We start from the raw sequence: 18,128 nt of genomic DNA, 5'->3' as shown, positions 1-18,128 counted from the left end.
TTTGTTACATTTTACTAGTTTATAGAGAAACAAAAAAAAGAACATTTACAGTATGTAATTTTGGAAGTAATGTTGATATCTAAATATATTCAGAGGGTTAACTATATTACAAAATTCAATATTACAGCACTTGCCCCATCGCTTTTCTGCATTACAAACTTTTACTTTTTAATTTTTATGTTGTGTTTGTTGGGAACGTTCAGTTAATGAGAAGATTAATTTACTTGTCTGTCCTACCATGTCTTGCAGTTTGTCTGGATGTCCCTTGGCTGACAAAAGCATTCGAAGTATGCTGGCCACAAGCTCACAAGAACTCAAGTAAGATATAAAGAACAAATATTTTCCTTATAAATATTTATTTTACCACAAACAGTGTATAGTTACATCAGAAATTAGAAATGCAGTCTATCTGGAGAGCTGCTAGATGCTGCAGAGGTGGTTGGTCGGTGCTTGAGAAGTGTGTGAATTCTCTAGAAATTCCACGTAGGCTGGGACTATACGTAAATCTGTTGACGTAGTGTTTTCTTTTGAGTATTCATTAAGTGATAGTGGTGAAATTCGTCTAGATGTCTGAACTCCAGTTCTTTTCTGAACATTTGAATGTGCTAGTTAGAACAGAGAATTCTCATGAGATTAGACTGATGAAATACTTCTGACTACATAACTAGTGAAATGATATTTCTCAGAGTTAGACTGGAGGGGAGAGGAAACAGTCTGTTTCTTCCTAATGCTTACATAATCTTCCCCAGGTTTGTATCACTGTTAATAGCTTAATGCATTTTCTCATTTGACTGTTTCTTAGTGTCAACTTAGTTATTCTCCTACTTAAAATGCATTCCTCACAATTTTCTTTCAGTTCTTTGAAATGACAGTTGTGAGCCTTGAGAATTAAAGAATTGTGAGACAGATTCGATCTGTCTTCCGGCACCATGTGCTTGATTGGAATTCTGTATGTTGAAGAACTGTAGGGTTTGTTAGTGCTACAAGTTAGTGGTATTCCTGAAATGGTAGTATGGTTAACATGGAAAGATTTTCATAAGTAGCAAGAAAAAAAATGAGTAGGAAAAATATGAATGGTAGCTTATGGTTCTATGCTAAGCATTATTCTGTCTTTACCATACATTATTGCCTTAACTAGGATTTCTTAAGTTCAGTACTTTGATGAAAAAACAAACTTTAACTCATGGGAAAGATAAGAAAGCAAGCATGAGAAACCTTCTGAAGTTAGATATCTCTCTAGACTATTTAATCTAGTCACTAAGTGCAAGAAAGAGGTACAGAATTCACATGTATTACCCCTCTAGTGTAAAGTTACTTTTTTGAAGTGTCAGTTCAGATCATATTGCTATCTTTTGCTAGAAGACAATGTGATATGCAAAAGGAAAGGCTGTAAGTGAGGTCACTGAACATATATATTTATATATATTTATATATATAAGCAGAATGTGGGTAAATAACCCCAGAGAAACTCAGATTTTGGCCTGACTTTTTGCTTGGGATGTGTTATAGATGATCAGGGAACTGCAATTACATAGGTAAAGCTGTTACATAGACCAGAGTGTTGGGGCAGCCGGCATAATACTTTAAGTACATACTTTGCTGCTTTAATCCTTTATAAAGTTTAGTTAAGTTGGGAAAGTGTTACGGGATGATCCCATTCCTCTACTTTTCTCAAATATCTACAGTCAAGCCTACTTTATGTAGACCAGAGAGAATAAAAGATCTCTTGAACTTGATTCCCACTCCTTTCTCTGCCATTTTCTCTACCTATTTTGAAAGCAAAGAAAACAAGGTTAAGTCATACTTAAAATTACAGATACAGGTTTAGCTAACCTATAATTCCTATTTAGTTAAGTGTTATTATCACAGTACCTACTGCACACATTAAAACACAGTTAAAGTAGTACAAATTTTAGAAAGTGATAGAATTTTAGACAGGCTAACTTAACTTGGATCTCTTTTGCGTCTTCATTACAAGGCAAATCTTCATTTTTTGATCACTTATTTTTCCGTTGGATAACAAATAGTACGTTGCACTGGACAGACAGTAAAAACTTCTTAAGCAACTAATGGATTTCCTTTGTTTTCCTCATTATCCCATGTGTGGCCCCGTTTGTTCTTCACTGCACTTTTCTCAACCTGTACTTTCAGGATATGACAACTAATTCACTCACATACGTGTCACTAATACCACACCTGAGTGTTTCCTTATTAATATATCTTGGTAATAAGGGGATTCATTTATTTTCACTTGGAATTAATTTATTTTCACCTGCAATTATACACTGAAATAAGTCAGGGTTGATATTAACACTAGTTTAAAGCGAGAAAATTTAACCATATCATTTTAATTGCTCGATTTGATACTTACAGGACTCACCTAGCTCTTCACTCTACAGGGAACTATATGTATTCAAGGCCAACTTCCCAGTGAATTCTCTTGGAGCTGTGGGAATTAGGCAATTCTACACAATGAATGGTTCACCATTTGTGAAAAGGAATGAGCTGTACAGAGAAAGCAGAATAGAGTCTGGTGGTCCAGAACAGCAGTTACTTTCTCTCCCACAAAACTCTTCATACAGTCCCACCTTCCACTCAATCCAGTCACTTTGTCTTATTTCCTTTTTCATTTTTTTTCTACATTTCTCCATGTTTCAAGCTCCTTGTCTCATCAGCCCATCCCCTGTCTCCATCACATTAATATTCTTATTGTTCTCTGCTACTAAGCCATCATACCAAAGTTGGTACAAAGGCATATATTCAAAAGCGGGGATGTAGGAGTCATATGGATGATAGCATCCTTTATACAGCTCTCATTTCTGCTCTTGTTCTCTGCCTAAGAGGGGAGGAGATGTGATCATGTAAATGATAATGCATATGGGCACAAAGCAGCTAAACCAAAGCTACATAAGCAACTTTGATTTGAAAATTTTTAACTGTGAAGTACTTCATTTACATTTGTTACATTTTTGTGTGAAAGGTTTGGGAGAGTAATTTCCTTGCTTTTAAAAAGAGCAAGCTGAAAAGAAGCAGAAAGTCCATAGTGTGGGATCCTATTGGCATCTTGAGGCTTTTGGTGTCTGCTGTATAGATCACCTGAAGTACTGTGATAGAACACAGCAGTGAAAGGTGTAGCACTCTGAATAGATGGGCACCAGAAGGAGGTGGGGAATGTTGCTAATGCATTTCATAGATATTTGCTGACAGCAAAAGAGGAGTGAGTATCAGCAGATCTGACTCCTGCCCTGGGCTTCAGAGAGAAGTATAAAGGCATTTTTTATCTGTATCCCAAGCCGAGATCCCTTCTGTCCTGCTCTTTCCAATCTGTACTGTTACTGTCTCTTCATCTTTTATTCCTCATTTTGGTTTTCTTGCAGTTATTTCCAGTCATCTATAAAGAGTTCAACTCTTCAAAATTTCTGATTAATACTGTTCTAATGTTAGATAATATTAGATAATGATTGATAGCTTAGCATAGAGTTAATAGTGTAGTGTAGTGACTTTTTGTACTGCATAATTTGGGATACTTTCATATTTTTTTCAATTTGCCATACAGCTCACTAGCTCATAGAGAAAATACTGCATTTGTGCTAGCACAGCCTTTATTTCATGTTCTACTAATCCACAATATCCCTGTGTGTACTGTAACAACACAAATCATAGTGCAGCTTTCTAACTAGAATTCTGCTAGCACATTGGTGGTGTTGTTTTTTTTTCAACTCCTTCGTAAACTAAAATATAGCACACACTGGAGACTTCAAATAACTCTTATGATCTAGTCATAATCAAAATAACTGAAGAATCAGTGAAGGTTAGAGAAGAAGTATCTTCCTGTATTGCCTTTTGGTTATTATAGCTCTAAAAATTCCATCACTCACATTTCCTGGCTTGCAGAAAGATGACATTGTCACTCAATTAAATAGTTCCAGGGTAATCCTAATTATTCCTAACCACCCAAACTTCACTTTAAGACTTCTTGTTCACTTAAGGCTGTGAAGATTGTGTGACTCTCCTCTTTTACCCAAAGTCCAGGTGAAAACTTCTTTCTTTGTGCATAGCTTATTGACAGGTCAAAGCAGTTAGACAGCCTCGTCAATGTTCTCACTGGCGTAACAAAATAGAAATAACAAAATAATTTATTTGGTTTTAATTCTGTTAAGGGTTTGATTAAGAGTTTCTGAAGAAATTAGTATCTGACAGGAATCCAAGCCTTCCAAATTTTAATATTTTGGTTATAATGCTTGTGAAAAGCAACATACTGATAAGTAAACTTGACTATGGTGGCAAAATAATTAACTGCCCATCTAGTGATAGTTAGCAATATTAAAATATTAGTAATTTTAATCTAGTTTAATCGTACCTTGAGGCCTTTCCTAACCATTTTTCCTTATTTACTGCTTATTGCAGAAGTTCTTACTTACAGAACTGTAATCCTATTGTAGAATTAAAAATACTATAAAAAGGCAACATTTGAAACACTTTTAATAGTATTTAAAAGAAAAAAGAATTAAGTAAATTTTTAAATCAAGTATTTTGATTATCCATAAATCAATCCCAGACAATATGCAACATGCTGACAGAAAATTTACACTTAGATTTCTGTTAACCCACTAATCAGAGAAAGTGGCTACCAGCGAATACAAGGAAATTACGAATTTTGTTCTGATCCTATTTTAATGAAAAAATAGCAATTCTTTCTCAGAGGCCATGGATAGCTAAGTATTAGCTTGGACTACTGTCAAACTAACTGTCAAATTATCAACATTATCCTTTGTCCTTTGGGTCAGTTTTCTGCCAGGAAAACACATTAGTACTTATACTCAAGAATCTGAACCTCAAAAAGGTTTGTAGTTCAACCAAGTTCAACAAATCTTTATGTGTAGGTGATACTGTCATAATATTCCGTATTTCTGACCCACAGCACCTGTCTTTATGTAGATACTGCATGTCATTATTGTTTCTGTGGTGATCATCTTTTGGCATTATCCTATGGCACTTACAGGGTGGAGAACAATCTCATTACCCTCTATGCAATGAAGCCTGAAAGCTTTTATTTTCCACTTCTCTTCTTAACTGAAAATGTGGAGCTCGATCTGTTTTTATACATTTTCTACAGTAAAGTAAGATTTGGAATTTCTGTGCCTCCTTCTTTCCATTTCACTCTGCACTCATTTCCATATGTTTGGTAGTCATCTTCTGCTCTTTTATCTTTTATCTTCTTATCTTTTATCTTAATCCTTGTCTCACCATTTCCAGTTGTGTCATCCTAAACTTAGTCCTCCATAAAGTCCAGATTGAACAGTGAGCTTCTCTGACGTTCTCCTTGTTTAACCACAACTTTTCAAGGAGGAATGACTGCATACAGTACAGTTTTCTGGATAGAAAGGATATGATATTCTTAGCTTACACTTACAGGGAAAATCTTCTTAGTATAACTTTTAGCATTCACTTTGTATTGGTGTACCAAATAATTTTATTGCAGTTTCCTCAACAAGATCTAGCAACTGGGAAGAAGGGATATCCTTAATAGAGATGGAGAAGCTTGTTTTGTATTTACTGTGATTAACAGTACCAGAAAAAAGATACTGTTTACTTCCTCAATTTAGTCATCTGGGAAAAAAAAAGAAAGCATAGTAAAAAAAAAAAAAAAAGATATGTTAATAAAACACTGTAGAAATATTCCCATCTTTAGACAGATAACCAAACTATTACTGGGCATTGGTCAGTACCTATCCTCTTAAAGCCTTGCTAGCTCTCCCAATATGCAGTCACATTTTCTAGTCAGAACAGTTATTTCTGCAGAGATTTATTTAGCTGCTGAAGTGCTTTCTCCATCCACAGTCTATGTGCTCAAGATGTTCTGGAAGTGTGTACCTTTGTTGTTTCATCTGTGCAGGAGTACTACCCCTTGCCTTGCCTTCCCTTCCTAATTCCCCGTTCCTATCCTATTTAGCCTACATCTGTCCTCCTATAAGAACTCAGTAAGACCAAAATTTGGAAAGCTGTGACCCATTATACAGTTTTAACTCACTTTTGTGTTAGAGAATTACCCTTTATTGTGAGAAAAATAACCATTTCCATCGTTATTATCACTTTTTTTTCCTCTTTCCCAAGTTTTCTGTTTATGTCCTCTTATTTATTTATTCATTTATTTATTTATTACTATGTGATAAGTTGTCATTTCAGTTTTTTCTTGAATACTAACATTGTTGACTCTAGTAAGTAATTATGTGATGTAATACAATACTTATTAGATGTTAATTATGTATCCTTTGGATCTTCAAAAATTTTTTAAGTTCCTTGATGTTTTATCTAACTTCTAAGTGGAAAATGTGGTTGCAAAGACCAGACATTATGTATTTGGTATAATGTTAAAAATGACTAGAGCAAGTCATTTGTAAATAATAGTATTTCATTAACTTATCTGCAATGTTATGATAAAACAAACCGGTTTATAATGTGTTATTAAGTTAGTGTGCAAGTCTAATTATTAAAAACAAAACCAAGGAGCATAGATCCCCATTATTAGTTCCCCTGTAAAGGATAATCTTTCCCATTTTGTTCAACTAGATCCTTGGGCCAAGTAAAATTAGGAATCTCATGTGGTTTCAGTGGGTTTTTTTTGCATTTTTGTTTCCTGTATTTATTGCAGATTTCCACTTGGATACCTTATCTTTGATGGCAGCATGCATGCCTGGCCAGAACAGAACACCTTGGGCTCTGTTCCTGCACTTCTCAATACTCAAATGGGCACTGTAGGTTATACCTAGCATTTCCAACCTCATGTTGTGTGGTGTTATGATAATGTCCTTTGTACAGAAACCCATCATCTGCAGCAACCTCATCTCTATAGTCGCAATAAGTTTTACATATGGAAGTGGCTGGGCTTTTTTTCTGTTAGAATAACTCCATTCAGACTCTGGTAAGGTTGAGTCATTCCATTTTTCTCACTTAAGTTTGTCAACTTTTGTCTCTAAAATGAATAATACTTGAGTTCTGTTTACATAAGACCCTTCATTGTTGTTCTCATTACTAAAAGGTAGTCTTAAAAGCATGTACTCTCTAAAAAGCTCCTTGCAAGCCATCTGTCTACCAGTACCTCTGATACTGTGAAATGTTCCATGCAGGCACAAAATTGTTTGCATGAAGCACCTTGCAGAATCAGGGCCTTAGTAAGTTTTCAATACTTGAAATACTCTGGAATTAGAGGCTTTAATTTGCAAAATGGCAGTTAAAATATTTAAATAGCTTCTGGCCTCTTCCTTAAATATATTGTTAGCTTTACTTCTTCTGCCGTTTGGATTATAATCAGTGTTTAAAAGCATTTGCTGCTTAGTTTTAAACTGGAATAGTCTCAATTCAGATGAATATTCACCGAATTAGAGTAATTTTTATTCAAAACAATCTGTATGACTTAAGTTCACTTTCAGAAGGAATGTAAGCACTGGGAATCCACATCCCTTTTACTTCTGTATGCCTGTCTTTGAAAGTGGAATTTAGCATCTGCAATAATGACTTAAGCAGTTTTAAATATACTATCCTAAGTTTCTAGGCTCTTTGCTAATCACCAAATGCTTCAGTGTGAATGCTTATTTGACGGTTCAGTTTAATTTTCAAAACTGTTCTCTTGTCAGTCATTCCAGTGCCATTCCATGCAGTCCCTAAGCAACTATTCTGAGAGGAGCACTTAATTGTGATTATCTATGAATTTGTTTCGTTATTTTAACATGCACAGTGAATCTCTCTAAGGCCTTCTTGTCTTGGAGTCTTTCCATTTGTGCAGTTGCCTCTGCCATCCTTGGGTTTGGTCATACTTCTTTGTCATTGAATGTGTCCCACATCACTTACCTCATTCAGCCTGGCATTTGCTTGTATTCAATCCAGGGGTCTTTTCTTTGGCACAATTTGGTTATTGTGCAAACTCCCATTGTGATGTTGATCATTTTTTGCTTCAAACCAACAGATCATAACCAATTGCTCATTCCATCCAGATCCGCAAAGATCTGCAACATGATGCTGTGGTATATCCCAAGTGCTGAGGCAATCCCCATGGGAAGTTGCATAAACTACACAGTTACTAAAAGGAGAATTAAAAGTGCAATGTTTTGCGCTTTCTGTGTTTGGTCAGACTTGCCAAAACCCTTAATATGTACCACAAAATAGAAGTAATTTTGTCACTTGAAGTCTTAAATATGATTGTCTGGATCCTCGGTTGGTGTAAATTAGCATAGCTCCATTGCCTTCAGTGGAGTTACGCTAAAATACAACAGTGATGATCTGGGCAGATGCCCTCAGCTTCTCTCTTGGGTTAGCATTCATGTTTGATTGCCTTTTTTAAATCTTTTGAAGTTATAAAATCCCTTGCATTGTTTCTTAGAATGGCCAATTGCTAACTCGATTTCTTGGTGTCTGTATCTGCACAGTAACATCTAATTTTGCCATGCAGTTAAGTTCATCCCTTTATTTTTTATCTGAGTGCTATTGGGACTTTATGTGGCACACATGTTTTGCAGCACTGTAGTATCTTTATCAATGTCCTATATCCCTAAAATTTCCCATACTCCTCATAAGCACCTCATCATAATATTCTTTTACAATATTTTTGTATTCCCAGTAAATGGAGTTACATTTGCTCATCTGCATGTAAAAATTGCTCTTCTACCCTAAAACACACAGAATTTCCACTGCTTCAAAGTCTACTGGTTTTTCTCCTTTTACAGATAACGACACTGTGCTCTTTCAGCATGAGCTTACTTGGTGTATACTGTCTGAAACAGCCTTAGATTTTGAGGGATGCTTTAACACTGTCCATCATTAATTATTTTTATATGCCTAGCTGTGTTTACACTGCACACAGCCCCAGCAGTATCTGTTTTCTGTAATAAAAAAAAAAAAACAAAACAGAAGAGGACTGCTGTATAAGCACATTACAGCTTTATTTATTTGTATTTTGGACTGTGGTCAAAAGGGAAAAAATAGAGCCTTGAAAAAAATCTTTTTTTGGTTTTCAGTGCAGTTTTCAGATGTATTCTATTTACATAGTCTTATTAAAATGATCAGCTGTAAAGTGGACAATCAGAGTGATATTTAAAATGCCATCTTCAGACTTAAGAGTTAATACTATGCTGAGATGAAAGGAATCTTGCTCACAAATTTTTAGGCTGCAGTTTAATGGAAGTGTCATTACGAAAGCATATGGTCATCTTAAAAGATGATCATTTAAATAAATACAGTGTATTCAAAAGAGATTAGATACTGGAACACTTTTTCTGCAGTAAGTAGCAAAGGAATCAAAGCATACAGACAGTTTATAAGAAAACCAAGCCACAGTTGTTCTTTGTTCTCTGTTTTGTTTTGTTCTTTTTTACAGGTAAATAGCTATTTTTTCCAGGCCACACAGTCTGGCACTTTACTTGAACACATAATTTGCACAGAAAGCATTTGAAAGCAGACAGTGTATGAAAATCACAACTTGCTCATTTTGCCTGCTATTTTATGAGCTTAGGGATTTTTTGTTTCCCTGTATAAACTGATGAAAGCTAAAAGAACAAAACTGACCCTGTGTTAAATGCAGTCTGAATGCTGAATTCAGCTCAGTAGGTAAACTACATATAATTTACCTTTGACCATATGATCCAAATCTGTAATGCAGATACTGGCACATGATAGATAGAAACACGAAATGCTATTTTGGCCATTTCTTAAAAATATATATATATTTTTTTTTAACACCAAGGTTATACTTTAAAAGGAAATGAATTAAATATGTGCTGTTTTAATTACTGTGCACTTCAATAATAAGTTCGGATATAAAAGCTGTGAATGTTGTCTGTGCTGGGCACTGCAGAGATACATCGTATTTTTGTTACCCTTTAGGAAAAGTTATGATGAGTAAATTATAAAAAAAAAAAAAAAAAAAAAAAAAAACAGGAAAAAAACAGAAAACAATATATTAAAATAACTGAATAATTTTTTAAAAAATGATAGATTATGAGTTTCTTCTCAAGGCTTCTCCAGGAACCATTGTAGGTGGTGATTTGTTTTCCTCTGATGCACTAATCAAGAAACATCTGTCAGGAAAGCGTAAGTATGTTCCATAAGTATAGGTGCAATGGAGGAGGGGCAAGAGCCTTGTTTTTCAATAACACCCATGACAGCTGTTGTAACTTAAGTGTGCAGAATCTGAAAGAATTGAATTATTAATTATTTTTTTCTTTATTATTTAAAACCAGCTGAAGTTGAATCCTCAAAACTCATTCAAAGAAAAAGACCTTCAGTGTTTTTAAGGCAGTCTTGAGACTTGGTCCAAAGCTCTCTTAGCTCGGTGGAGCACCTGCTTTATGTGGTTTTGAATCTGAGATCATGTTCAGTTTCAGCAAAAAGTTGCAACTTCTGGAGTGAGAACAGTATTACAAGGCCAAATTCCATGCATAGCTCCACAAGCAGAATTCGCACTCCTTACTCTTTACAAAAGCAGTTTCATGTTGATATTGTGATAGACAAAGTCCCATTAAATCATTACTTGTTTTAGAAGAAAACATTTTCAAGGTATTAATAAAATATTGGTAAAGAAGTACTGTAACTTTTGTTTGAATTCTATTTAATAGAATAAACCTCCTCAAACCAAAACGTGAATAATATTTAATGCAAATGTGAGGTGATTGTCTACCAACTTCTACACATATCCTCTATCTAAAATGAAATGTTTTAACTGTTTTTACCTGATTTTAACTCAATTTTTGCAAATGTTGATATTAACTGTGCTGAACCCACAGAAAATGCTATTGCTTTACAAATAGGTAATAGGTGAACACATCAGGACCATTTATTTACAATTTGTGCAAAATATCTTAGCAGTGTTAATGCAGAACAGTCCAAATGTTTTATATAATTGTATAAATCTTTATATAATTAAAAATTAAGTGGAAATGTCTCTAGGTCAAAGAAAAACTTTTCTGTTTGTTCACATCAGTGAAAACACTTTCCATGCAAGAGTAAAGTAGCTATAATGAATTTATAGTATTTATTGAAAGGGTGATTTTCTTTTTTCATAAGACCAGACTCATTCATAAATTTCCTTCAGCATAAAAAGAGGGAATATGGTATTTATCAAAACATTGTCAATAATTAAATTCTTTGTGAGAGACACAGTACAGAAGTACTGGGAAGTGGCAGCCTATAGCATATATTTCTGTAAGGTGCAGTTTGCTGGCTAACCTGTTCCACTCCCTTTCATTTTACCTTCCTGAGTTGCTATAATCATCTTGAAGTTTGCAGATTTTCTGGGACTGTATGGATGCTCAGACTGGAATTCTGCCTGTCCCTAATTCATAAGATGCTCCTCTTCTCTGTACTGTATTGCTGAGGAACACCTCCTCTGAGTTAAACAGGACAGATAATTCGTGTTTCAGCTACATTCCTACCCATGTATTATTCTCCCAAATCCTTGTCAGGGGGCAGTTAGCAGGAATGTTTGTGCTTTAAGCAATAAATGAAACATTTCATTGTAAGATGCAAACATTCATCCTGAGAATAGAAAACCTGGAATAAGGAAAACAGTCATCAAGAGAGTAAGGAGCAGTAAATACTCAGGGATATTTGGCAATAAGCACACAGAAACAGCAAGTAATTTTGGAACAGGAAGTATAGTGTTAAAAAAAAAAGAAAACAGTTGGAAATCTCTTTTTTTTTTTTTTTTTTTTTTAAAAAAAAAGCACATACGGCAAAGTTGTTATTCTCAGACTTAAGGCTGTTTTTCTAATTCTAAAGAGCATCAGAGCTCTGAACTCCAAGGTATAAAAGAGCATGAGCACTTCTTTCTGCCTACATTCCCAACCGTGAACAAAGTGTTTCTGGGAGACAGAGCTGATTTATACAGTGCAGTATGCAGCTTCCAATGCCCATGTGCTGTGCAGCCATTTATCCCTGTTTGTAACCTCTGGCCTTTCCAGCACTCTGCACAACTGTTTATTAAGCTATTCCTGCAGCTATTAGACTTGGAAATTAAAGTGGTTCTTTCATGAAATGTTTGCAGTATAAACCAAGCTTGCACTGCCTAATCATATGGGAGTTTCGAAAAGGGAAATTGTACAAAAGCCTGGGCTTTCTGCCTTTGTCAACTTTAAGGAGAAAGTAAGGAGGGCCAAAGAAAGAAAAGACACTAGAGAATATCACATGGCAATAAAAAGCACAATTCCTTTTCAAATGCTATAGTTAATGATAACTTGGAACATTCTTATTAAGTTGGAATTATTACTTAAGTGCTGTTCAAATACCATCTTGGATTCCAGCTTAGCTTGGAACAGTTTTAATGGTCTGATCAGAGTTTCTTGCCCTCACTGAAGGGATGTCTCCTTTGTTCACATTAAGTGCAAACTACCTCATACAGTCTGACACACTCGGGTGAAATAGCACCCATTTCAGGTAATTGAATACCATTCTAAAAGCTCCCTTATTTCGTTTAATGCAGCCCAGACAGCTGCAGCATCCTGTCAGGAGGAACAGAAAACTTAGATGCAGAGGAGTAGAAACTGGGATATTGTCTCAGAATATTGTCTTTGAATGCACCGATTTGAAAGTTTGGAGTGAAGTTTGGCTACCTCACTGAGAATTTCTGAGCACTTATTAGCTCTGCAAACTTGACTTCAGAATCATGATTTTTAATTGAATGTTTTTAACTTCTTAATACAGAAGAATTGGGTGATGTTTGATCAAGGAGGGATGGAAATATGGTGGTTGAGCTTAAGGTAGCGTCTGTGCTCTGTCCTACAGCTGTGCAGTTCTGAGAAAGCTTTTGCTATGCTTTCACCACAGTCTCCTGCCAGGTATTTGTAGACAGTAAGATTGTTTCTTACACTTCCCTTCAACAGTAGCTCTTGCAGCCTCTTCTATGAAGTTCTCTAAGACCCTAACCATCCTGCTGTATCACTCAGTAATTTGCAACAGACTTGCAGCTCAGTGTTCATAGACCTGAAAGTGCTGGGAAGAGTACAGGATATTGTACCCTCTTAAGTATTAGTTCATTAGGGCTGATTTTTCTGTCCACTGTTAGTCTTCTGAGACTACCTCAAAGCAGTAGGATGGCGTACTCATAGGGATGGGTTTACCCATGCCCAATCTGATCCCCTTGCAGATACAGGTTCTTGTCTGGGCTTGCACTAAGAGTTTTCCTTTCAGCGTACCAGTAAACCTTGCTTAACGTTGCAGGGCTTTGGTAATTTAGGGCTCAGGCAAAAGGTGAGGTTATGCTTCAAAGTCAGCGTAAGTAGAATTTGAGCCTATCCCACCAAAACTTACAGCATGCCTGAGAAGCTGCTCAAAAATGAATGTAAGCTCACAACAGTAAATCAGTGAACTAGATTTCCCTTAGCTATACTGTTCATTAGCCTTCTCACTAGACCAGACTGCCTCTCACAGTCTGATATAATTCACATGGTATTTCCACATTTCCTCACTTGGGCTTCTGGCAAATGTTTGTAGGCCTAAAGGGAAAAACCTGTTTACTTTCATAAAATGAAAGCTGAAGGATTTCACTCTTTTGCTGATGACTCTTCACCCCCAAAACAGAAAGTAGTACCTCTGCTTCAGCTGTCTGAGGAAATGAAACCCTCAAAAGTTAGTTCCCTTTTTCAAATGTTAATGTGTCCTTGTTACTGGATCACACATGTTTTCAGATAGAAACCATACATTCATATGAGATTTAAAAGTCCATCCAATATAGGAACTTGATGGTAAAAATGTTCTTCTTCATGTTGATAACAGGTATAGCATAGTGGCTGCGTATGGAACAAAGGCTGAATCTTAGCCTTAAATACATAGTTAGTCTCATAAACACATTTTACACTAAATTACTGTGCTTACCTTATCTTACCTTACTGAATATGCACTGAAAAACATATTAGTTGCTCTTTTGTAGCAGAAGCTGTTGATGTTGTGAAGAAGATTCCAACCCATTACATTTGCTGTCATTTAGATGGTTTTTCTTCTTTCAAAACTTCTGGGCCCTCATTCTGCTTGTTACATATTTTATATAACTCAAAAGTGTTTACAGTACTATTCATTTACAGTTTTGCCATAATGCTAGGCTGAGAGAAATATTTAGAGGTGGTACTTCTGTTTCTTTCTGTATTGCACAGGCAGAAATACACAACTAACTGCTTTTTTAGGCTGTCTTTCATACCAGTTTTAATGAACTAATTTGGAAGAGAATATATAGATTGAATCTCTTCATGCTATTATTCTTTCCATCCTTTCCACTCAGCTTTTCCTTTCTCCTTTACTTTAGATCTAGCTGTCTCTATTGCTCTGCCTTTCTCTTGACGAATTATGTGAGAGCGTACAAGTTGAATGGTTATATTCAAATGAAAAACAGATAAACAGAGTAACTAGAGAAAGGCTAAGGCTGGGTTCTACCCATTCATTTCCAAACATCAGTGATTTGTTAAGGCACAGTCTATTGAAAGTTGTTAGTTTATTTCCTTCGCTTCCAGGAGTCTAATCTGATAGCTTTTCTAAGTGTTTCTTGTGGAGTTTCTGAACTTTTTGAGTGTTCTAGATATATGAATTTTGAAGTCGTTCAAAGCCTCTAGGAAACTGAAGAATCTGCAGGTTCAAGGTCATACTGCTGTTATCTTTGGTATTAGTGTCACCAGGGAGAAGATACACAAAGTATGGAAGAGTACACAGCAACACAGAGATAGCAGATCTAGAATTATGATGCTGTTAATTTTATGGTGTTCAAAGCATCCAGCGGGCTACTGACCCAACTGTAATGTAAATCTTTTGTCAGAGAAGAAATCCCTACTTCAGATCATTTATTTTTCAAGTATTCAACATCTGGCATATTTTAATTTAATTTTGCACTAAAATTTCATTTACTTCATAAGAAATACTTGGCCAGCTGTAAGATTTTTTGAAGACAGCTCGTAAGGTGAAGAATACCAGAATAGTAAAATACCTGTCTACCTTCTTCAAGTGACCTGACCAATTTTCACATATAGGAAGTGAGTGAAATCAAGTGTCTATTGGTTGTCTGCAGGCCCTAATTGGAATTGTTGCTGTGCCTTGGCTAAGTGGTAGATACTCCTGAGGGGCTACCCATTTTAAAAGATTAATCAGGAATAAGATGCTCCTCTTCAGAAGCAAATGTGTCCACCCCAAATTACTGAAGAAAAGCCTGTTTTAAAAAAATACCCTTATTTTGAATGAACTTTTGAGCAAAGGCTTGAAGAAATCTACTGTGATACAAAGAACTTGAATGGCTTTGTTCCTAGCTGCAGAGTATGTTGTCTTCGGGCTGTCTCCTGCTGTGTTTTTCTCCCTGATGCTATAATTTTATATTATTTTTTCACTATAAAAACTAAGCTTTTTTCAAAGAATGATGTGTTTGGAAATGAACATTTGAATTCGCGTGTGTTGGAATTGGTTCATTCTTGGTGCCAGGAAGTGCTCTCTGTTGCGAGGAGGGGATGTGCAGCTGGCCAGTGCTGCCTCCAAGGCAGGCTGTGCTGGCAAGAGAGAAAGTGTGGGCAAGGTGCCCAGGGAGAGAGCTGATTCACAGCTTCCCTCCGGCAACTTCTGTGAAAGGAGCACCCCCTTGGTAGCACACAGAAGTGATTTCACATTAGGCACTTAGCATGCCTTTGGCAACTGGCATGTTAGGGTCTATATGCTGATGCTAGATGTGAGAACAGTGGGCAGCACACTGTGACAGTTGCTGTGGGGAAGCTGGGAAGTCCTGACGGCTATCAGAACAAGAAGCATGCAGAGGTGGTAACTGCAGGTACAGGATTTTTTTTTTTCTAAAGCAGTGTAATTAATTTTAAAGTGTCATGTGTGTCTGTGCACGTGACTGCACAACAATATTTTAAATGCCAGCATGATGCATTTTAGTCTACTTATAGGAAAATGGATTTCTATTCAATTAAAAAGCAAATCATGTTCTTTGTCACACACAGTTTAAAAAAAAAAAAAAGAAATGCAAAGCACCAGGAGTTAAGGACACAAAAATTATACAAATAATAAAAAAAGAAGTTAGGGTGTTATTAAATTTTACATAAAGAGTATGCAGTCAGCCACCCCCAGCTCAGAACCATTCAATTGCTGGGGATTTCTAGAGGTAAGGAGAGAGACAGAGCAATCTCCTAGAAGAGATGGGAGACTGAAGTTACTTCATGAATCCTCTGAGCCAAAATTATTTTGTCTCATGCCTGGACTAGCTCCATAGGCATCATTCTTTATGGATAGAAAGACCACATAGTGAATATGGTAACAACAAATCATTCCATTCCACATTTCTTTCCAATTTCCAACTTATATTTCTCCTGGTGTCTTCTAAGAGAACTTGGGAATGAGTTCTCACACCAGGAGTGATCCCTGACTGGATCTTCTGTCTCCTTCTGGAACTTCACTGAATCCAGTATCAGTGAACAGCTGAGAAGATGAATTTTTCTCAATTCACTCATTTGCCATTCTAACGCAACTGGAGGAGGAGGGAGTTGACTCCATTGTTTTTCCTCAATTCATTTTCCTTTATATCTAGACTTTTTTTTTATATCTACATTTCTTTCATCTGATAGTTTTGTTTTTTATTTTTTTATTTTTATTTTCCCGCAACCGGCAACAAGGCCTTTCTTGTCAGTATTCTGCTTTATAAAAAATATTAGCAATATTTTTCATATGAAAAAGTAATATTTGGCACTTTTGCTGAAGAAAAATACGTGGGATTAAGTACACCTTCTTGTTAAGCTGAATACAGGAAACTAATTAAAATATGAATCTAAATTTAGCTCATTTTTTATTTTCGGCTTACAGTGCACCTTTGTGAAACTTTCATATTTTTAAGCATGTAGCTTCACGTCCTTTCAAAGATATATTTGTGAGGAGCAAGTCACAGGTTTTGCCTGGAATATGAGGCTGTAGATTCAAGATCCACTAAGATCTGCATACTTTTCCCATAGAGTTCTTGTCACCTCTTGAAATGCTCCAAATGAGCTTCAGACAAACTACAAATAGTTGTCAGGAGCTCCTATTGCTAGCATGATTTTACAACTTTTGAAGCCAAATGATAAAGAACAGAAGAGTGTAAGGTGCAGAAAACAAAAGAATGTAAGATTGGGTCAAGGCAATCGCAGATATGTTTGAAGACTGGGAGAAGAACTTCTTTATAGCAGCTCTGTGGAGAAGGACTCGGGAATTCCAGTTGGAAATTGGAAAACCTTGTGAGTCAACAGTATGTGCTTGCAGTGCGCTTGCAACCTGGAAGCCAGCTTTATCCTGGGCTGCATGAAGGATGGCCAGTGGGGAGAGGGAGGTGTTCATCCCCCTCTCCTGTGGGGGCACCCATCTGAAGTACTGTATCCAAACCTGGGGCTCTCAGCAAAAGGAGGATGAAGAGCTGTTGGAGAGGATCCAGAGGAGGACCACAAAGATGATCCAAGGGCTGAAGCACCTCTCCTATGAAGAAAGGTCAAGGAAGTTGTACTTATTTGGCATGGAGAAGAGAATGCTCTGGGAAGACCTCATTGCAGCCTTCCAGTACTTAAAGAGAGCTTATAAACATGAGGGGAAACAACTTTTTACACAGTCTACTAGTAATATGGCAAGGAGGATTGCCTTTAAAATTTAAGTTAGATGTTAGGAAGAAATTCTATACTCAGAAGCTGATGAGACACTGCAGCAGTTTACCCAGACTGGTTGTGGATGCCCCATCTCTGGAGGCATTCAAAGTCAGGCTAGATGGGGCTCTGGACAGCTTGATCTGGTGGATCGCAGTCCTACCCACAGCTGTTCTACAATTGTGCAATTCTGAGAATGACTCACTGTTTCTTGGCAAATTCTGTGTTAAGATTTCACAAGTGTTTTCTCCCTTGACACAAAGTATTTGCAGTCCTTTCAGCTATTGGATAGGGCCAGAAGCAGTGAAAACTAGGGGAAAAAAAAAATCAGCTGGAAGAAAATATCAGAAAGACAAGAACGATGATGAAAAAAGAAGTAATGGAAAGAAACAACTTAAGAGAAGGAGGGAAGAAAGAACTGTGAATGTCGAGGTTATCAGAGATCAAGAAATGAACAAAGGATGAGGGAGGAATAGAAAGTGGAGATATCAGAGAAAGGAGAGGAAAAAAAGA

General features: G+C 36.3%; 1 protein-coding gene across 3 annotated transcripts in view; it reads left to right on the top strand.

The window, feature by feature from the left end:
* MYT1L (myelin transcription factor 1 like) overlaps window positions 1-18,128 on the top strand; it is a gene marked incomplete at both ends in the record, with an annotated part of 124,509 nt that overhangs the window by 72,508 nt on the left and 33,873 nt on the right. For all 3 annotated transcript variants that reach the window (XM_079532453.1, XM_079532452.1, XM_079532454.1), the window contains one exon: window positions 250-318. In XM_079532453.1, the coding sequence (XP_079388579.1) occupies window positions 250-318 (69 nt within the window). The remainder of the gene's footprint in view (window positions 1-249; window positions 319-18,128) is intronic.

The sequence above is a fragment of the Tetrao urogallus genome (assembly GCF_951394365.1).
Source record: "Tetrao urogallus genome assembly, chromosome: 2".
NCBI classification, from domain to species: Eukaryota; Metazoa; Chordata; class Aves; order Galliformes; family Phasianidae; genus Tetrao; species Tetrao urogallus.
Note: the sequence above shows the minus strand (reverse complement) of the source record. Positions and strands in the feature narration are given on the sequence as shown.